The sequence below is a fragment of the Dama dama genome, chromosome 4 (genome assembly GCF_033118175.1).
Source record: "Dama dama isolate Ldn47 chromosome 4, ASM3311817v1, whole genome shotgun sequence".
In the NCBI taxonomy this organism is placed as follows: Eukaryota; Metazoa; Chordata; class Mammalia; order Artiodactyla; family Cervidae; genus Dama; species Dama dama.
This window is the reverse complement of record NC_083684.1, coordinates 61,353,371-61,376,149: the sequence shown is the minus strand read 5'-3', so window position 1 is coordinate 61,376,149 and position 22,779 is coordinate 61,353,371. Positions and strand designations below refer to the sequence as shown.

Here is a 22,779-nt window from a genome sequence, read left to right as displayed (position 1 = left end):
CTAAGTCAAATGAATTTGCCTAGTGGATGATAGGGCTTCCCTGGTGGCTCAGACAGTAAAGAGTCTGACTGCAATGCAGGAGACCCGGTTTCGATCCCTAGGTCAGGAAGATCCCCTGGAGGAGGAAATGGCAACCCACTGCAGTATTCTTGCCTGGAGCATCCCACGGACAGAGGAGCCTGGAAGGCTACAGTCATGGGGTCGCAAGAGGGTGGGACACTACTGAATGATTAACACACTTGGCTCCTCTGTCCATGGGATGCTCCAGGCAAGAACACTGGAGTGGGTTGCCATTTCCTTCTCCAGCGGATCTTCCCGACCCAGGGATTGAACCCGTGTCTCCTGCACTGTAAGCAGATTCTTCACCAATGAGCCGCGGGGAACCCCCACAGTGAATGATAACTGAGTATTTCAAACCTTGTGAGAGGGGTGACTCCGTAACAGCTGAAGCACTTCTCAAGAGGAGGTGGGCTCAGTCCGTTAGGGATTGGGGATGGAGGCTCTGGGTGGAGGTTTTGGAGACTTCCGAAGATCCAGGTAATGGGTTTCCCTTAAACGTTCAAGAGATCCCAGGACTTCAGATTGCTTAGGACTCACAGGGAGGTTGTCCCTGTGTAAGTTTCTGTGACAAAAGACGAAAAGAGAGAACATCCTCAACCACTGGAGCGTGGGACCCCTAGGTGAGTTTGGTGAATGGGAAGAGCAGAGATCTCAGATGTCTCTGGACCTCTGCCGTTTCGAGCGCAAGCTTGAAGACTGCAGGGCTGGAAGGGACGTGAACCTCCGGGTCACCACCCATTGGCTCCGGTACCTTGTAGCCCCACCCTCCCACGCTCCTTCCTTCCTGCTGCTCCTCCCCACCCGCCACCCCAATCCAAACGATCCGTCTGCTTCAAGTCCAATTCTTTTGAGTCCGGTAAGGTGGGAACCAGAGAGAGGAGGCAGTCACCTTATGATCAAATACTCTTGAGTTTTCAGCTTCCTCCTATCTGGGAAACTGGAAGCTCATCCTCTGTGCTTAGACCCCGCTGCTCCAGTTCCAGTTTTGGGAATAGAACCTGTCGGTGCAGGGAGGATTGAAAAGTAGGGTTTTACCGGATAAACCAAAGGGAGAGGAATGAAGATCTTGGTGTATTTCTGCCTTCCACTCTAAATCTTTCTCTCCTCACACCACTTGTTGAATGTCCGTTGACACCTAACGTCAAGGATGTTTAAATTGGGAATATCCTCACATTGCTGTAAAGGTAACTGATTAGAGATAGGCAGACTGATGTCTACAATAAGTGTTTGTCTACTCTGGGTTCTTATTGTCTAAAATTGGGTTTCGTACACAGTATATGTGATGAGTGGATTTTCTTTTGGTTTGTTTTTGGGAATCTGTCCGTGTTAGACAAAATGGAGCCCGTTACTTGGGTAGGGAACCTTACACGTCTTCACTTTTATTCCTCACAAGAGGGGTGTGAGATAAAGGTATTGTCATTTTCAAGTTTAATCGGGAACCCTGCAGTAAGAGAGGTTCACACAGGGAGTCAGGGGTAAAAACCTGAGAAAGATTATTGTCTTGTGGCCTCCGGCCATTTTGTTTTGGAAATTTTCAAACACATATGAAAAAATAATGTAGTGAATTACTTTGCACTTATCACCCATCTTCAGTAATGACCAACTTGCAACAAATATGATTTTCTCTCTCCCCTCTCCCGCTGCATGCCTCTCCATTATTTTGAAACAAATTCCAAATTTATCATTTCATCTGTAGATGTCAGTATATTCTCTAAAAAATAAAAACACTTTAAAAAAAACCTGGCAAAACTGTTATCACACCTAAAACAAATAACAGTAATCCTTTAATATCATTAAATATCCATTCAATATTTAAAATTTTCTGGTTGTTTCATAATTTTTTTTCTGGTAGCTTTATATTTTTTAACAGATTTATTGAGATATATCAATAATTCTTACACCATACAATCCACTCTTTTAAAATGTACAATTCAATGGCTTTTAATATATTCAGAGTTGTGCATCTATCATTACAGCTTTTGTACATTTTTATTACCCCCAAATAAACCCCACACTCCTTAGCCAGCACTGTAACTGTCCCAGCTGGCAACCTCAGCCTTAGATGAACACTAATCTACTTTTTGTCCTGTAGATTTACCTGTTCTGCGCATTTCATATAAATGGAATCATGCAACATCTGTAACTCTTTGTGACTGGCTTCTTTCACATAGCATGTTTTCAAATTCACCCATGTGTAGCATGTATCGGTTCTTTTTATTGATGAATAGTAGTCCATTGTATGGATATAACACATTTTATTTATCCAATTATCAGTTGATGGGCATTTGGCTTGTTCCCACTTTGGGGCTATTATAATAATAATAATGCTATTATGAGCATTTATGTAGAAGTGGTTTTTTTTTGGTTAGACATATGTTCTTATTTCTCTTGATGTATATTTAGGAGTGAAATTTCTGGATCATATGCTAACTCTATGTTTAACTATTTGAGAGACTGTCTCATAACTTTTTAAAAAGTTGGTTTGAATCATTATCCAACTAAAATTTATATGTTGCAATCCATTGCTATACCTTGTAAGCATCTTTTAATGTGTAGGTCTCCCTCCCTCTTTTCTTCCCCCTTGAAATGTATTTATTGATAAAACTGGGTTATTTGTCCTGTACAATTTCTGGCCATCTGGAATTTGCTGATTACCTCTTGTGATGTTATTTAATATATTCTTATGTTTCCTGTGCTTCAAGTAAATTGGTAATTAGGTGAAGAAGTTTATTACTTCTAGGTTCAATATTCTGGCAAGAATACTTCATGATTGGTTTTATGTATTTCAGTTAGGAGGACCAAAAAACCCTCAAATGCCCAGATGGCTCTCCTTTTGTGGTATTAACAGCCATTGATGATCATTGCCTAGATTCGCCTTTCAACAAAGAGATAAGATGTGGTATTCTAAGTTTATTATTCTTTCTTTTTTTCTTAGTTGGAATAATTCTAGGAAGAGGACTTCATATCAAACATTCACTACCCTGGCCTACACTTTGTACAGGAAAAGCAAAATAAGTTTTTATTCTTTCCCTTTATTTACCAGCTTAAATAATGAGTTCATTGCCTACTATCCTCTGAATATGATCACTGAGATTTTTTATTTTAATGTCTCTCTGAACTCATTGATTTAAACTTATTTGATGTATTTGAGTCCATTGCAGTCATTCTTATTGATGCTTAAATCATCTCATCTTGGACCCATGGGAGTGTCTTCAAGTTGACTCCTAAGTCCTTTTGACAAGACCCGAGTATATATAAAAATTTCCTTGCTTTCTGGTATTGACTGAATGGTCAATGAAATTAACCTTGAAATTAACTTGTTCATTTCATGGCCCAAATCTGAAATCAGTTATTTTCCCAAGAATACCTAATTCCTTTTAATGGAAAATGCTATTTAGAGATTACAATTTTGTGCTTGGAGTGTTTGTTTATTGCATTGATGATTGTTTGTAAGCCATTTTAATAGATACAGGTAGGAAATCCTTTTTCCCCTGAAAATATATTATAAATGCATACTTTTTTTTTCAATTCAAATTTAGGACTATAGAGTTTTTACTTAGCCTCTTGGATCTTACTTTATAGTTTTTTTCTCTATGTGGTTTTAGACTCTCTCTTTTTAATCTATGTATTTGGCCACACCAGGTCTCATTTGCAGCATGTGGGATCTTTAGTTGCAGAATCTTTGGTTGAGGCATGTGAACCCCTAGTTGCAACATGTGGGATCTAGTTCCCCGATCAGGGACTGAATCCAGGCCCCCCACACCACATTGGGAGCTTGGAGTCTTACCCACTGGACAACCAGGGAAATCGCCAGTTTGAGGCTCTTGATGTTTGTTTCTCAGTTAGAAGTTGGTGCCCACATGCCCTCACCCTCATCATTTCCCCAAACTGAGCTCATCATTGTCTCTTATCAATTTCCCCATTCTCAGACCTACATATGTGTTTCTACCTAGGGAGTAGGGCAGGTGGACCTGGTGGGCCTAGAGCCTAGGTAGGAAATTGAGCCAAACGTGTTTTAGGACTCTTTGTACACATCCAAAATGGAAATGTTCACATGTTCTCTCACTGTGTTGGGGTCCATGGGCAGCAAGACTAATCCCAGATGTACCTGCTGATGGTTCTGTTCCAGTCCCTGTCTTGAGAGGCTTCTTGGCCTGGTGGGAAGAACATAGCATTTGGAGACAAACAAATCTGTGTTTATATGTTATATCATATTCTTAGGTAATTCTCTGAGTCTCTCAGCAAAATGCTTTTTCTTCTTGTTCTTAGCTTTCTTATGTGTCAGATGGAGATGGTGAAACAATCCCCCAGATTTGTTGGGTAAATTTAATGTTTAAGCATAAGGGAATTATCACAAAATTAAAGAGCTAATAGAGATGATAGTATGCTAAGAGTATGTAATTTTCTCTAAATCTGTACTTTTTTTTTCAGATTTTATACACAGATAACTTTAAGTTACTAGAATGTAAGCTCAAGGAAGGTGGGACTTTTGTTTGTTTACTGCTCTGTCTATAAGGATTAAACAGTGTCAGACATGTATTTTCAAGGGCAAAGTGAAGTCTCTCAGTCGTGTCCAACTCTTTGCGACCCCATGGACCCCCCAGGCTCCTCTGCCCATGGGATTCTCCAGGCAATAATACTGGAGTGGGTTGCCATTTCCTTTTCCAGGGGATCTTCCCAACCCAAGGATTGAACCCAGGTCTCCCACATTGCAGGCAGACACTTTAACCTCTGAGCCACCAGGGAAGCCAGTCAAATATTTGTTCAGTGAACCGATTAATCCCAGAAGTTGATGTTTAAGTAGGTAAAAGCAGCTGCCAGTCTAAAAGTCAGAATTTTCCACTTCAAATTTTATTTCTCTCTTAATTAAAAAAAAGAAAACCTCTTTAACAGTCTGAAGTGGTAAACTACAAATATGAAAAGCTTTGTTTTTCCCCAAGTATTATATTTACCTTTATTTTGACTTTCTCTTACTGTGTTCCAGATCCCTTAATCTCTCATTTTCATTCATTAAAAATCCATTCTTGGAGAAGGAAATGGCAACCCACTCCAGTATTCCTGCCTGGGAAATCCCATGGACGGAGGAGTCTGGTGGGCTACCATCCATGGGTTTGCAAAAGAGACAGACTTAACGACTAAATTAATGACTAAACAACAACAGTAAGAACAACAACACCAAAAAAATAATAATAAAAAAATCCATTCTAAGGTCCATTTTAAAACTGCAATCTTATCTGATTCCAAGCTGGCTATAAACCCTGTGCATTCCATTTTTTCCATTTTTTTTATTGTGGAAAAATACACATAATATAAAATTTACCATCTCAACCATTTTTAAGTGTCCAGTTCAGTGGTTAAATACATTCATAATATTGCATAACCATCACCATCATTCATCTCCATAACTTCTGTCATCTTGTGAAACTGAAACTCTGTCCATTAAGCAGTAATTCCTTATTACTCTCCCCCTCTAACCCTGACAATTACCATTCTACAGCTGTCTGTCTCTATGATTTTGTCTATTCTAAGTATCTCATACAAGTGGAAACATATAGTCTTTGTCTTTTTGTAGCTGACTTAGCAATGAACATAATGTCCTCAACGTTCATCCATGCTGTAGTATATGTCACAATTTCCTTCCTTTTTGAGGCTGAATAATATCCCATTACATGGATATACCACATTTTGTTTACCAATTTATCTGTCAGTGGACATTTGGATTTCTTCTGTGTTCTAGCTAATGAGAATTAATATGAATGTACAAAGTTCTCAAGACCCTATTTTCAATTGCTTTAGGTATATAGCCAGAAGCGGAATTGTTGGATCATGTGGCAATTTTATTTTTAATTTTTTGAGGAAACTTCATAATATTTTCCAGACAGTAACTATATCATTTTACATTCCCGCCAACAGTGCAGGACTCCAGTCATTCCAAAGCTTTTCCAGCACTTGTTATTTATTTATTTTTTTTAAGTAGCCATTCTCATGGATGTGATATAGTATCTTATTGTAGTTTCCCTTGTAGCTCAGTTGGTAAAGAATCCACCTCCTGTGCAGGAGTCCACCCGCAGTGCAGGAGACCCAGGTTTGATCCCTGGGTGGGAAGATCCCCTGGAGGAGGAAATGGCAGCCCACTCCAGTATTCTTGCCTGGGAAATCCCATGGGCAGAGGAGCCTGGTGGGCTACAGTCTATGGGGTGGCAAGAGTTGCACAAGACTTCGTGATGAAACCACCAACATTAGTGATGTTGAGCATCTTTCCATGTGCTTCTTGATCATTTATATATCTTCTTTGGAAGAATATTTATTCAAACCCTTTGACCATTTTTGAATGAATTTGTGGTATTCTTTATGTGGCTCTAGTGGTAAAAAAAAAAAAAAAAAAAAACCTGCCTGCCAATGCAGGAGACATGGGTTCAATCCCTGGTTGGGAAGATCCCGTGGAGGAGGGCATGACAACCCACTCCAGTATTCTTACCTGGAGAATCCCATGGACACAGGAGTCTGGCAGGCTATATCCATTGGGTTGCAGAGTCAGACACAACTGAAGCGACTTAGCATACACACTGCATATTCTGGATATTGATCCCTTGTCAGACATATGGTTTTGAAAATATTTTCTCTTATTATGTGGGTTACCTTTTCACTTTGTTGGTATTATTTTTTATACACAAAATTTTTTTTATGGAGTCCAGTTTATCTACATATAGTTTTATTGCCTGTTCCTTTGGTGTCATATCCAAGAAATCAAATCCAGTGTCATGTAAGTTTTGCCCTATGTTTTTTCCTAATAGTTTTATAATTTCAGATTTTACATTTAGGTCTTTGATCCATTTTGAGTTAGTTTTTGTATAGGGTATTAGGTAAAAGGTCCAACTTCATTCTTTTGCATGTGGATATCCAGTTTTCCCAGCGCAAATTATTGAAAATACTATTCTTCCCCCCTTGAATGATCTTAGCACCCTTGTCAAAAATCAGTTTACTGTATATGTAAGGGTTTTATTTCTGGGTTCTCCATTCTAATCCACTTGTCTATATGTCTATCTTTATGTCATTATCACACTGTTTGGATCACTGCAACTTTGTAGTAAGTTTTGAAATCAGGAAGTATGAGTCCTCCAGCTTTATTCTTCTTTTTCAAGATTGTTTTGGCTATTTGGGATCCCTTGAGAATCCATATGAATTTTAGGATGAGTTTTTCTATTTTTATAAAAATATTTCCTCAAAATTTTAAAGTGAACTACCATATGATTAAGTGTGCAATAGCATTATGTCTGAAAGTTGTACATAATTTTAAAATATTTTATTGCTAAAAGAATGTTAACCATCATCTTACAGTGCAGGGTTGCCACAGACCTTCAGTTTGTAGGAAAAAATGCAATATCTGCAAATTCACTTTATGTGCAATAAAGTGAAACACAATTTAAAAAAAAAGAGGTAAAGTGTCTATACACTGAAATCTACAAAACACTGATGAAAGAAATTGAATGAGATGCAAATAAATGGAAATGTGTCCCGTGATCATGTATTGAAAGAATACTGTCAAAATGTCCATCCTACCCAAAGCAATTTACAGATTTAATGCAATCCCTATCAAAATTCCAGTGATGCTGTTTGCAGATGACATGATCCTCTACATAGAAAACCCTAAAGACTCTACCAGAAAATTACTAGACCTAATCAATGAATATTGCAGGATATAAAATTAACAAACAGAAATCCCTTGCATTCTTATACACTAACAATGAGAAAACAGAGAAATTAAGGAAACAATACCATTCACCATTGAAACAAAAAGAATAAAATACTTAGGAGTATATCTACCTAAAGAAACAAAAGACCTATACATAGAAAACTATAAAACACTGATGAAAGAAATCAAATAGGACACAAATAGATGGAGAAATATACCGTGTTCATGGATTGGAAGAATCAATATTGTGAAAATGAGTATACAACCTAAAGCAATCTATAGATTCACTGCAATCCCTATCAAGTTACCAGCGGTATTCTTCACAGAACTAGAACAAATAATTTCACAATTTGTTTGGAAATAAAAAAAACCTCGAATAGTCAAAGCAATTTTGAGAAAGAAGAATGGAACTGGAGGAATCAACCTGCCTGACTTCAGGCTCTACTACAAAGCCACAGTCATCAAGACAGTATGGTACTGGCACAAAGACAGAAATATAGATCAATGGAACAAAATAGAAAGCCCAGAGATAAATCCACATACCTATGGACACCTTATCTTCGACAAAGGAGGTAAGAATATACAATGGAAAAAAGACAACCTCTTTAACAAGTGGTGCTGGGAAAACGGGTCAACCACTTGTAAAAGAATGAAACTAGAACACTTCCTAACACCATACACAAAAATAAACTCAAAATGGATTAAAGATCTAAATGTTAGACCAGAAACTATAAAACTCCTAGAGGAGAACATAGGCAAAACACTCTCCAACATAAATCACAGCAAGATCCTCTATGACCCACCTCCCAGAATATTAGAAATAAAAGCAAAAATAAACAAATGGGACCTAATGAAACTTAAAAGCTTTTGCACAACAAAGGAAACTATAAGCAAGGTGAAAAGACAGCCTTCAGAATGGGAGAAAATAGCAAATGAAGAAACAGACAAAGGATTAATCTCAAAAATATACAAACAACTCCTGCAGCTCAATTCCAGAAAAATAAATGACCCAATCAAAAAACGGGTCAAAGGTCTAAACAGGCATTTCTCCAAAGAAGATATACAGATGGCTAACAAACACATGAAAAGATGCTCAACATCACTCATTATCAGAGAAATGCAAATCAAAACCTCAATGAGGTACCATTACACGCCAGTCAGAATGGCTGCTATCCAAAAGTCTACAAGCAATAAATGCTGGAGAGGGTGTGGAGAAAAGGGAACCCTCTTACACCCTCTTGGTGGGAATGCAAACTAGTACAGCCACTATGGAGAACAGTGTGGAGATTCCTTAAAAAACTGGAAATAGAACTGCCATATGACCCAGCAATCCCACTCCTGGGCATACACACCGAGGAAACCAGATCTGAAATAGACACATGCACCCCAATGTTCACCGCAGCACTGTTTATAATAGCCAGGACATGGAAGCAACCTAGATGCCCATCAGCAGACGAATGGATAAGAAAGCTGTGGTACATATACACAATGCAATATTACTCAGCCATGAAAAAGAATACATTAAAAAAATAAAAATAAAAAGAATACATTTGAATCAGTTCTAATGAGATGGATAAAACTGGAGCCCATTATACAGAGTGAAGTAAGCCAGAAAGATAAACACCAATACTAACGCATATATATGGAATTTAGAAAGATGGTAACGATAACCCTATATGCAAGACAGAAAAAGAGACACAGATGTATAGAACAGACTTTTGGACTCTATGGGAGAAGGCGAGGGTGGGATGATCTGAAAGAACAGCATCGAAACATGTATATTATCAAGTGTGAAACAGATCGCCAGTCAGGTTGGATGCATGAGACAAGTGCTCGGGGCTGGTGCACTGGGATGACCCAGAGAGATGGGATGGGGAGGGAGGTGGGAGGGGAGCTCAGGATGGGGAACACATGTAAATCCATGCCTGATTCATGTCAATGTATGGCAAAAACCACTACAATATTGTAAAGTAATTAGCCTCCAACTAATAAAAATAAATGGAAAAAGAAAATAAAGAGATGGGTCTTCCCCCCCCCCCAAAAAAAAATTTCAGTGATGGGTTTTCATAGAAATAAGAAAAACCATCTCATAATTTGTACAGAATTGTAAAGGATCTCAAATAGCTACAGCAATCTTGAGCAAGAAGAGCAAAGCTGGGGCATATCATTTCCTAATGTCAAATCATATTGCAAAGCTATTGTAAATCAAAACAATATTGTACTGGCATAAAGACAGACACCTAGGCCAATGGAACAGAATAGAGAGCCTGGATATAAGGCCACACATATTCAGTCAACTAATCTTATTAAACAAGCAAAGCGAAAGTCATTCAGTCTTGTCCATGGAATTCTCCAGGCCAAAATACTGGAGTGGGTAGCTGTTCCCTTCTGCAGAGGATCTTCCCAACCCAGGAATCGAACCAGGGTCTCCCCTATTGCAGGCGGATTCTTTACCAGCTGAGCTACCAGGGAATCCCCAATCTTAAACAAAGGATCCCAGAATACACAGTGGGAAAAGGATATTCTGTTCAATAAATGGTTCTGGAAAAGCTGGATTTTCACATGCAAAAGAAAGAAATGGGACCCTTATCTAACCCCATACAAAACAATTCTATGTTGTTTGAAGACTGGAGGCCATAAAACTAGAACTAATGATTTGGAGGGAGGAAGTTATGATACCAAAAACACAGGAACAAAAGCAAGAACAACTGCATTAAATTTTAAAGTTTCTCCTCAGCAAAGGAAACAATAAAGAAATACAAAGGCATCCTATGAAATTGGAGAAAATATTTGCAAACCATGTATCCATAAGGTATTAACATTCAAAATATACTAAGGAACTCATAACAACTCTGGAAAAAAAAAATCCAACTTCAAAAGTAGACATTTTTTTCCAAGAAGACATACAAATAGCCACCTATAGTTATATGAAAAGGTGCTCAAAATCACTAATCAGGGAAATGCGAGTCAAAACTACAATGAGATATCACCTTACATCTGTTAATATGGCTATTATCAAAAAGTCACAAGATAACAAGTGTTGGCAAGGATGTGGAGAAAAAGGAGCCCTTATACCCTGTTGGTAGAAATGTAATTTGGAACAGCCACTATGGAAAACAGGATGACAGTTCCTCAAAAAGTTAAAAATAGAGCTACCATATGATCCAGCAACCCCAATTCTGGGTATACGTTGAAAGAAAATGAAATCAGAATCTTGAAGAGATATCGGCACTCTCACATTCACTGCAGCATTAACCTCAACAGCCGGGAAATGGAAACAACTAAGTGTCCATCAGTGGTTTAGTGGTGTAAAGAAAATGTATTAATAGCACACACATGTACACACACACACACACGTGTGCACCCTGGACTATTATTGACCTTAAGGAAACTACCATTTGTGACAACACGAACCTCATGGACATTGTGCTATGTGCTGTGCTCAATCGTATCTGACTCTTTTGCAACCTTATGGTACTGTAGCCTACCAGACTCCTCTGTCCATGGATTTTCCAGGCAAGAATACTGGAGTGGGTTTGCCATTTCCTTCTGCAGGGGATATCTTCAACCCAGGGATCACACCTGCGTCTCCTGAGTCTTCTGTTTTGGCAGGCAGATTCTTTACCGTTGACCCATGGGGGGAAGCCCTTGTGAACATTAAGTGAAATAAGCCAGGCACAGAAAGATAAATACTGCATGATCTCACTTATATGTGGAATCTAAAAAAGTCTAACTCATGCAAAGAGAAGAAGAGTGATTATAGGGGCAGAGGGAAGGAAGAAAAGAAGTTGTTGGTCAAAGAGAACAAACTTTCAATTATAAGATGAGTAAGTTCTCGATGTACAGCACAATGACTTTACAGTTAATGATGTATTGTAAACCTGAAATTTACTAAGAAAGTAGATCTTAAGTATTCTTACCACATTCACAAAATTAATGGTAAGTGTGAGGTGAGAGATGTTAATTAACTTCATTGTAGTAATCATTTCACAATGTACACATATATCAAAACACCACATGTATACCATAAATATATATAATTTAAAAGTATATATATATATACACATATATTTGCATATGTATATATTTATTTGGCTACACTGGGTCTTAGCTGCAGCACACGGGATCTTTAGTTGCGGCATGCAGGATCTTTAGTTGCAGCATGTTGGTTCTAGTTCCCTGACCAAGGATTGAATCTGGGCCCACTGCATTGGGAGCATGAAGTTTAGCCATTGGACCACCAGAGAAGTCCCTACAATTTTTACTTGTCAATCATACCTCATCAAAAACTGGAAAAATAATAAAAATTTTTAAAATAAGTCTGTGTAATAATTCCATCATCTGGTTCATCTCAGGGTTGACATCTATTGTCTTTTCCCATGGGAAATGGTCAGATTTGTGTGTGTGTGTGTGTGTATGTGTGTGTAAGTGGTGAGTTATGTTGGATTGTATCCTGGAAAATTTGAATGTTATGTCTTGAGACTCAAGATCCTGTTAATATCCTCTGGAGAATGTTGAATTTGTTTGCTTATTTTGTTTTAACAGACTGTCAACCTGGTTAAGTTCAGATGGCAAATTTTGTCATATCTTCTACGGTGTGGTTACAATGTTAGTTCAATTTTCATAGCCTTTGTGATGCTATTTGGGTTAGCGTGTGCCACCCTAGGGTTAGTCTGTGGCTTGGTCAGTTGTTTCTATCACTGTTCAGTTTTCAAAGTCTTGCTGTGCTTCTTTGCATTCATTCCATACTTGTGCAGTTCATACTTGTGAGCCTCCAGGTTGTGAAGGGGAAATTGGTATTTCCTCCATCCTATTTGGGGGTGGGAGTAGGCATAGGAGCTCCTTTTCCTGGTCCTTGAGAAATAGGGGATTTCTCCTGGAGTTTTTTCACTTAGTGCTTGTTGTATAGGTCTATGATTCAGCTTATTCTTGGATCAGAGACAAAGGAGGGAAAAAATATGTGAAAATCATTCTCTGCATTATAAGTCATTATTCAAGTTAACTTAAATACCCATTCTGACTGCTGCTATTTACTTTTCAAAGTCCTCAAGGAGTTGCTTTCTGTATTCTATCCAGAGATTTTAACTGTAATTAGGATTGGTTATATGTCGTTAGCTCACTCCACCTTGGCCAGTAACAGAAGGTGTCTCTTCATTATTTTTGACACTTTATTCCTCTATGTAAATTGTAGAGACTTCCCTGGTGGCCTGGTGGTTAGGATTGCACTTCCAATGCAGGGGGTGTGAGTCTGATCCCTGGTCAGGGAACGAAGATCCCATATGCCGCCTGGCACAGACAAATAAATATAGAGTAAAATCTTGCTAGCTTTCATGAAAAAAAAAATTTGAGATTTTTGATTGGAATTGCATTGAATCTATAAATTTGGGGGAGAAATTCCATCTTTACAGTACTGAGTATTTATGCCCATGAACATAGACTATTTCTGCTTTTATTTAAGACTTTTAATGTTGTTTATATTTACTTCTTGATGTCATAAAGTTTTTGTTGCTATTGTGCTATCTTTCTTTTTAAAATCCACTTTCTGTTTATTGTTATTGTATAGAAATCCAGCATTTCCCCCAAACATTTATTTTTAGATAAACTTTTATTGAAGTATCACATATTAAGGCATGTACAATTATAATTATGGCTAGATAAATTGTCACAACGTGTGTGTGCTATCCTGACTTCTGACACCATAAATTTGTTTTGCCTGTTCTTATAAATAGAATTATATAGTATGTTCTCTTCTCTTCCTGGCTTCCTTCATTCAAAATAATATTTTTGAGATTCATCCAGATCGTTGCACATACCTGTAATTAACTCTTTGCTGTTGTCTCATTATATGAATATACTCTCACTTATTAGGTCTACTGTTGAAAGATATTTGGGTTGTTCTCAGGTTTTGGCAGTTATGAATATTGCAGCTATGAGCATTCTTGAATGTGGTTTTTGCTGCACTTATGTACACATTTTTGTTAGATAATCACTTTGGAAAGGGTGATAATGTATGAAAATATTTAAAGTATATGGGTACATTCAACTAGTTTTCTGAAGCCACTATAGCAATCTGTGTTCCTACCAGCAGTGTATATGAGTTCCAGAAGTTTCCACACATGCCATCATTTGGTTTAATCAGTCTTTTTCATGTTCGCTTGTCTAGTGGATATATAGTGGTATCTTATTGTGGTGTCCTCCCAAATATTTTATTGTGAAAAAATTCTTAAGCATGCAGAAATGTTCAAAGATTTATACAGTGACCATCCATATACCCATCAACCTAGATTCTACAGTTAACATATTGACATACCTGATTTATCACATATACACCCATCTGTTCTCATTTGTGGTTTTAATTTACATTTTCTTGTTGATGAATGAAGTTGAGCATTGAGTATCTTTTCCTCTTTCTTGTCCATTTGTATATCTTCTTTGATAATATGCCTGTTTGAGCTTTCTGTTCCCTTCCTTCCACTTTTTCCCTCCTGCCTTTGTTATTTATTTGTGGGTGTTTTTTTAAAAATAAATTTTAGGGGAAAAACATGCCCTTTTTGATTATGTATTTTGTTAGTTTCCTACTGTTGCTGTAACAATAACTACAAACCTAGTGGCTTAACACAACATGAATGTATTATCTTACAGTTCTGCAGGTCAGAAATCTGAAATCAGTTTCACTGAACTAAAAGCAAGTTGTCAGCAGGCCTGTGTTCTTTACAGAGGACCTAGGCTTTGCCATTTCCTAGCCTTTTCCACATACTAGGATTCATCTACATTCCTTGAATCATGGCTTTTTTCTATATATTCAAAGGATATCTCTCCGATTTCTGCTTCTGCTATCCTATTCCCTTTTGTGATTTGGAACCTGCTATCTCCTTCTTTCCCTTACAAACACCTGGTAATTACATTGTGCCCATCATAGATAATCCCAAATAATCTCCCCATTTCAAGATCCATAATTTAATTACATAGAAATGTGAGGTAACATATTGGCAGGTTCCAGGAATTAGGATGTGGATATCCTGGAAGAGGGCATGATTCTGTTCACCATGTATGTTGCAGATATCTTCTGTGATTTGTCTGTGTTTACTCAATTAATGGTAACTTCTGATTGAAAGACACTTCTATTTTTAATTTTGTCCAATATGTCAAACTTTTCCTTTATGACTAGTGCTTTTTGTGCACTGTCTAAGAAATCTGTGCCTACCCTCAAGTCATGCAGATATTCTCCTGGGGTTTTCATCTTAAAATCTTGTTGTTTTACCTTTTGTATAACTACAGTCTGCTCTGAATATATTTTTATTTAATGTGTGAAGTTGAGGAGGCCGAGGTTCATTTATTTCTATATAGATATCCAATCGCGCAAGCAACTAGTCATTTACTGAAAGCAGTGTCCTTTCTGTACAGCTTTGCAGTGCCATCTTTGTTGTAAATCAGGTGTCTGTATATGTGTGAGTATGTTTCTGAGCTCTCCCACTGGTATCCAAAGAATTTTCTGGGATAATGGAAATTTCTATATCTGTCCTTCTGATATGGTATCCATGTGTCTACTGAGCATTTGATATGTGGCAGTATGACTGAAGAACTAAATTGTTAATGTTACTTAGTTTTAATTTAGATAGCCCCTGGCTAGTAGTTACCATATTGGACAGCGTAGCATATTACTCCATTGATTTATTTGTGCCATAGATCCTTCTATCAATACTATACTCTTTTAATTACTATATCTTTATAGTTAGTCTTTACATTTTTTCTTCTCCATCAAGATTGTATTAACCAGTTTAGGCCTTTTGCTTTCAATGTACACTTTAGAATTCGCTTGTCAATTTTCTCAAAGACCCTGCTGTGATTTTAATAAGAATTGCATTGAGTCTATAGACCAAATTGGGCAACATGGACGTTGTTAGACTACTGAGACTTCCAATTCATGAACATGTTACATCACTTAATTTAGGGCTTCTTTGTTCTCTCAACAACATTTTATAGTTTGTGTGTGTGTGTAAAGGTCTTGCTTATTTTTCATTATAAAGTTATTCCTCATAAAATTATTTTAAGTCTTTTGGTATTGTAGATGGTATTGTTTTAAGTTATTATTTCCTAGAGATCTTTTCCAGAGTGGAGACTCCATATTCTTACCACATAAGGATAAGAAGGTTGGGGAGGCCTTAGGGGTTTTTGCAGGATTAATCTCATCTTCCCTTAGCTCATAAAACTAAAGTCTGCAGGTCTTAATGTCCTTAAGGTCAACGAGGAAGGAGGCCCCATCCCTGCAGAAGCAGCAATTAGAGTTCACCCAGGATGATAACTGTTAATGAAGACATGGAGGCTCAGGAGGAGAAATCTCAGCTGTCTGTACCTTCAACTTCCATATCCCTGACTGCTACTACCTCAGCTTACCAGTTAGTGTCTGAGCTGCCCACTGAGGAGAGCCAGAAGTTTGACCTTCTGTCAGCACAAGTTTGGTCTGATGAAGATAATGAAGACACACTGGAGACCCTAAGCAAAGATGAGCCAAAGGATGGAACCCTCCATGAACGACCAATCTGGGCCAATAAAACTGAGTACCTCCTGGCCCAGGTGGGCTTCTCTGTGGGGCTAAGCACCATCTGGCGCTTTCCTTATCTGTGTTTTCACAATGGAGGTGGTAAGCCTGGGGACCAGAAATCATGAACCTACAAGGGGGTGAGGAGCCAGAGACCTGTCCTGGCTACTCTGGGGTCTCTGAGATACATAGGGGCTGAGGATTTGGGAAACTGACCTAGGCAGGGGCCAGGTACCTGAACCCCTAGAACCTTGGGAGGGTGGGAGCAGGATATCTGATTACTTAGTTTCATAAGAATGGTGAAGCTAGAGGCCTGGGTCAAGGCGAGAGAGACTAGGTATCTTGGTCTTCCAGGAATTGGGGGCTAGATATCTGGGACTGTGAGGGATGTGGAAGCAGTTGACCCTTGATGCCTGTGGCCCTGAGGGAGGTCACTGGTGGGGAACATATTTTCCTGGACCTATGAAGAAGTCCAGTCCAGATGGTTGGTTCTAAGAGCTCCTCCTTGATTTCCCTGCACAGGCAGTTTTATCATCATCTACATCCTGATGATGTTTTTTGTTGGGATTCCTCTTCTCTTCCTGGAGATGGCAGCTGGTCAGAGGATGCGTCAGGGCAGCATTGGTGTGTGGAAGGTCATCAGCCCCTGGATTGGTGGTGTAGGGTATACAAGCCTCATGGTGAGGAGCCCTGGGCTGCCCAGGCCTACCCTTTACACCCCATCCCCATCCTAACCCTCATCCCGGAATGGGTCCCGTGCTTCAGTTCCCAGGGTCAAGTCCACTCGGTTCCCCAGTTCTCCCTTCAGCCAGCCTACCCTTCTCCCGTCTCCAGAACTCTTCATGGTCCCTAGGTGTGCATCATCGTGGGCTTGTACTACAGTGTGCTCATGGCCTGGAATCTCTTCTATTTGGTCCAGTCTTTCCAGTCTCCACTACCGTGGTTATTGTGCCCCCTATCACAGAACTCCAGTGTTGGTGAGAAGTGAGGGAAGAAAAGGGCAAATGGGAGGGCTGAGAGAAGGACAGAGGATTGAAGTAGGAAAAGGATCCTTGGGAGAATACGCTGAAATGGGACTGGAAGGAGTGGGTGGATGTGAAGAAGGGGGAGGCATACCTGGTCCTGCAGTTTCCTCCATGGCCAGTTCACCTCAGATTCTGAATGCGCACGGACCAACCCCACCACATACTTCTGGTACCGGAAGGTATTGAAGGCCACAGATGAAATCGAGGTAGATGGGAAACCACTCTTACATTTGAGTGCCTCTGTCCTTGTGATCTGGTTAATCATCTGCATCTCCATGATCAAAGGGCCAAAGTCCACTGGAAAGGTGAGCTACCCTCTGACTTACTAATTCAGTGGACTTCCTTCTATCTGAGATCCCCTAATATTCTCCTAACTTGATGCCTATACATCTCCAACTTCTCATTCCCTCTAATCTGACCTCCCTCTGATTCCCAATAGCCTTTGATCTTATTCTACAGACTTCTGCCTCTGCTGAACTTTCTTTGTGAATCATACTTCCTACTCAGATGCTGTATATCTCAGTACTCCTTCCCTACATCATCCTTTTCTCTCTTCTTATCCGGAGTCTCATGATGAAAGGCGCATATTTTGGCCTCAAGAATTTGTTGGCTGCCAAGGTAAGGCATCACCCACCCTTTAAGTCTCTTATCCAAATAGTAGGGTTGATAGTCTGATAGAAACCCTCCTAGCTCCCTCTTTCACTCTCTTCTCGTCTTCCATTTCCATCTTGGCTTGTCTCTCTCCTCTTTGTATCCCCATTTACATGGTACCTTTCCTTCTCAGGTACCAGCCCTGTATTCTATGGAAGTGTGGCGCCGAACAGGAAACCAGCTCTTCTTGTCCTTGGGCCCCGGCTTTGGCAGCTTCACAGCAATCAGCTCGTACATCCCTCGGTCCAATAACTGTATCATTGATGCCTATGCTGTGGCTTTTCTCAACTTGCTTGCCTCACTGACTACCACGGTGTTTGTATTTGCTGTAATGGGCCACTTGGTCACAGATAGCAACGAAAAATGTTACTTGATGTGAGCCCAATCTTTCATATGGAGATCGTCACAAAAACCAAAGTCTTAGAACTAGCCCACACAACTCCAGTCTAGGCTCGCATCACTCAAGGAAGTTGGCTGTCAATATGGCGTCCTCAAACTGGAGCATCCCAAACCTTAGAAATACCTGAATTCTACCACCTCTGTCCCTTTCTGAGATGCCTTTCTAAGCTAGGAAACTCCCAAAGTTGGAGGTTTTCAAAAGTGTGTTCACCCCATTCTTAACTGGAGGCTGCCATGGACAAATTAGAGGATACTTTCAGCTGAACCATTAGACAAAAAAAGGGCCTGCTGCACCAGGGTCCCCATAGCCTATTTCCCATTTTCTTCTCCTATAACATTCATTCAAAAAATGCTCCTCAGACGTTTATAAAAACATCTCCTATATACCAGCCCCTGTGTTGAGCTCTGGCAACACAGCCAATGGTAAACTAGATTACCATCCCTGACCTCAAGAAAATAAGGAAGCAAATAGTAAGCAGATAATCACAAACTAGATGAGGACTAGTAGTAGGGATGATGAGTGGACACAGAGGAGGGAGCTACTAACTTGGAGCAGTCAGAGAAGGTTTCCTGGTAGAGGCAATCCTGAGCTGAGTTTGTTTCCTGACAAGTAATCACTGGGAGTGTTCTTTCAAGTGTTTCCAATTCATAGACCCGTATATAAAAACATGCCATTTTTTAAAAAAATTGGCCTATACCATACTACTTTTCTGCAGTTTGTTGATTTGCTCTCATAAGAGATCATGAATAGATTTCCATGGCAGTAAATAGAGTATAGCGAGCTGAGGAAGCATTTGAAGGAATTTGCCAGGTGGAGAAAGTTTAGAGGGTAGAATTGGGGGAGACTGAGTGCAGATAGAGTAGGATAGTTCTAAGCAGAGAGAGCATCAGGGACCAAAGACACTAAGACAATTGAGAGAGCATGGCAAGTTGAAAGAGGCTTAATAATTGAGGACAGCTGAAGTATAGAAGGTTGAGAGTTGCGAATAAAGAAGTTGAAGAGGCCAGCAGGTCAAGAAAGCCAAGAAGTCGTAACGTTATCCTGAGATTGTCTAGTAGGAGGTAAAAATCTGAAAACCCTCAATGGTACTGTAGGAAAGACCCCTCCAGGAGTCTGCCTCAGTCAGAAATTCTCTGGCCTCACACAAACATTTCTGTGATGATGAAAATAGGTGTCATGCAGGATCCTGGATACCTAGGATTCAGTGCAGGCCCTACTTTAATCAAATCAAAAACTTTAGGCTAGTAATTTCCCTTTTCATCTAGAGGCTGAGGGAGTAGGTTATATCAAAGTCCAAATGGTCCTATATAATTCTACTCCTGTCCCCAGGAATGCCAAAAAAGTGATGGATCTGATCATTGCCCAGGTCCTGCCGCCTGAGGCCCACCCTCCAGACAGTCTGTACTATGATCCGAGCTCCATCTACCCCAAGTGGCTCAACAACCTCCCTGAACACATCAAAAACAGAATCCTACCCAATTTGACTGAATGTGACTTATCTAAGGAATTGAATAAGGTAGGTAGGGGATTGGGGATAGGGCTGTAGAGTTCCCCTCAAAGTCCCCAGAGCACCAGAAACTTCCACATTGCTTAGGTGTCTGTAGAATTCAGAAAGGCAATTCTCAGAAGCATCTTGGACAACCACGATCAAGATTCATAGTATCCTTTTGTGACAAGGCAGTTGTAGCCTTTGTAGCACAAAGCACTAGAATTCATATAAGCTTCTTCACCCCAACCCCAAAGAGTTGCTAGACCAGGAGGAAATCCTCATGCTTCAAGGCCAGATGAGTATAATAATATCCATGAACAGGGCTACAGATAGTTTTCTAGGGGAGAGGATGGAAATGGAGTTAGAGCTCCCCAGACTGAGCTCAGAGCCCTCACCATTCTTCCCTTCATTCACAGGTTATGTTCGGTCCAGGTGTGGTCATTGTGACATTTAGTGATATCATCTCTTTGTTTTCTGGACCCACCTTCTGGTCCATCATTACCTTCCTGTTGCTGGTGAACCTGGGGCTGAGCACTTGATAGGAATCATACAAGGCATCATCACCCCTCTCCAGGATACTTTCTCCCTCAGGGAGCATTCAAAACTGCTCACAGGTACTCTGACCTATGACCCTACTCCCACCTATGGCCATCATTTAGTTTAACCCCAGTGGGGCTTACATAGCACAGCTTTGATACTGACCTTGATTTATATCTGATGTTTCTCTCCAGTGGGTGTCTGTGTGCCTATGTTCCTGGGCAGCCTCCTTTTTGTGAGGCCCTCAGGCAGCTACTATGTGAACCTGCTGGATGACTACTGGGTATCTCTGCCCCTTTTCTTCATTGTCATCTTGGAGACCATTGCCATGGCCTGGATCTATGGGGCCAGGAGGTGATGTTCCAATCCCAGAATTTCCTGCCACACAGCTAAGAGTCCCTTTTGTTCTTACTGCCAGGCTCTTATCCCAGGGCATATGGAGAGATCCCAGGAGGGTGGGGAAAAAAGAACATACTGGTTCCAGGGGAATATCAGTGTAAACTGGGAAAGTGGCTATCAGTCTACATCAAGTCCTAGGGGCTCCTGAGCTGTTCTTTCAACCAGGGTAGTGTGGACATCTGAAATGTGTAGTGCTTTGCTTCTGAAAGCTTGCTCTGTGGACCAGTGGCATTGGCACCACCTGGAAGCTTATCAGAAATGCAGACCCTCAGGCTCCACCCCAGACCTTTGGATCTGTATCTGTATTTTAACAAGTGATTCATATGCACACTACCATTTGAGAAGCCCCGGGTAATCCAAGGGTGGCAGTGTTTATAGATAATGGTGACTCTTGGCATCGGTTTGTTCATTCATGCAACCAATCACTCTCAAATATTTCTCAGAGCCTCCTATCTGCCAGGCAGGCCTTGTGGTGAGTACTGGGGAATACTGAGATAAATTAAATTTAGTTTCTGCTCTCAGAGTCCAAGGAGAAAGACATATCTTTGAGCAGGATGGAGGCAGCTGAGGGAACTCTAGAAACACAGATTTTTATCTAAAGAAGATAGAAGAGTCAGTCAAGGAGATGATGCATGAATAGAATATAGAAAGATGAAGGAGAAGTTTGTCAAGGGAGAGAAAGAGGGAAGGGTGTTCTAAGCAGAAGGAACCTGAATTGTATGTATTGGGATTAAGAAGGTGCACCAAAGAAAGCTGGATGTGTGGGCTTAAAGAAGCTACTTTCAGAAAGTTGGGCTTTTATCCTGAAGGGTGATGGAGGAGAGAGATGTAAAAGAAAAACCCTGGGGCTGAGACAGAAACCAGACTGAAAGTGGATGAATTAGAGGCAAGAAGACTGGTTGCGGAGGTGTGAGCAGAAAGGTTTAAGAAATATTAAGGGTTTTCTCCCAGGTTAGGTTTGGACTGACCCCCACACCAAGGCTGGGTAAGGCTTGAATGGGCCTCCCAAAGTCTTGTGACCCCTCTTCCCAGGTTCCTTACAGACCTGAATATCATGATGGGCCGCCCCATCTCCCCCATCTATCGTTGGCTGTGGTGTTTTCTGTCTCCATTTGTGCTGCTAGTCCTGTTTTTAAGCACCCTGATTCACCTGTCTGTGAAGGATATCACCTACTTGGCCTGGGACTCAAGAAATGTGAGCCTCCCTCCCCAGACGCCAGAAACCCCTAAGGAATGGACATGAGACTTTTCAGTCCACTTTTTTCCTCCCCACTCCCACTCCTAAATCCACTCTTACAACTAGGATACAGTCATCTAATTCCCTGGAGATTCAGTTATTTAGTCTGTTGCCTTGGTTTGTCTCCTATCCCTACCCTCTTCAGCCTTCCACTTCAGAGAACCTGGGCATTCTAAACCTTCTTCCCTTTTCTCCACAGTCAAATGAGGTGACCCGAATTTATCCATCATGGGCTAAAGCCTTGCTTATATTCCTCGTCATCATCACCGTCCTCCCTGTCCCTGTCTACTTTTTCTACACCGTCATCATTCGGGTGGTTTCTCCTGTCTCCATGATCCACAATACGGCCATAATAACCTTCCAACCTGAAGCTAAGGGGGACTCACCGAAGGTTGGTCCACGGCTTCAGGTGAGGCAAAAAAGACAAAAGATTATTAAAATGGATAAACCAAAAACAGAGGGAAAACTTTCTGCCCTGTGAATAATTCCTATTGGAAATAAAGACTTGGTTCATTTGGCACAACCTCACTCCTTTATCAAGGTGGAACTCTCTGGTTGGCAACTTGTATTAGAAGAGGCAAATGCAGAAACTGCTAATGTAACTGGACCCAAATACCAGTTTTCCTGGACTAGCAAAGTTTTTCTGGCCTGATAGGAATGAACATAGCAGTCATTCCCTGTATTTCCCACACTTTCCCTCATCAGACCTATAATAATGGTGTTCTTGACTTCCGGTATTTGGTTAATGG

General features: G+C 40.2%; 1 protein-coding gene across 2 annotated transcripts; it reads left to right on the top strand.

Moving 5' to 3' along the window:
- Window positions 1–853: 853 nt before the first annotated feature.
- On the top strand, window positions 854–22,366 carry LOC133054641 (orphan sodium- and chloride-dependent neurotransmitter transporter NTT5-like). 2 transcript variants are annotated; one of them, XM_061139817.1, is made up of 10 exons: window positions 854–916; window positions 15,993–16,394; window positions 16,815–16,972; window positions 17,146–17,269; window positions 17,447–17,622; window positions 18,102–18,343; window positions 19,698–19,884; window positions 20,274–20,471; window positions 20,589–20,748; window positions 22,230–22,366. In XM_061139817.1, exons 2-8 carry the CDS (start codon window positions 16,049–16,051, stop codon window positions 20,394–20,396), a joined length of 1,356 nt encoding a protein of 451 aa, XP_060995800.1. In that variant the 5' UTR covers window positions 854–916; window positions 15,993–16,048; the 3' UTR covers window positions 20,397–20,471; window positions 20,589–20,748; window positions 22,230–22,366. The 2 variants fall into 2 exon arrangements, with proteins under 2 accessions (XP_060995800.1, XP_060995801.1); XM_061139818.1 differs by lacking the exon at window positions 854–916 and having other exon boundaries at window positions 16,228–16,327.
- The last annotated feature ends 413 nt before the right edge of the window (window positions 22,367–22,779 follow it).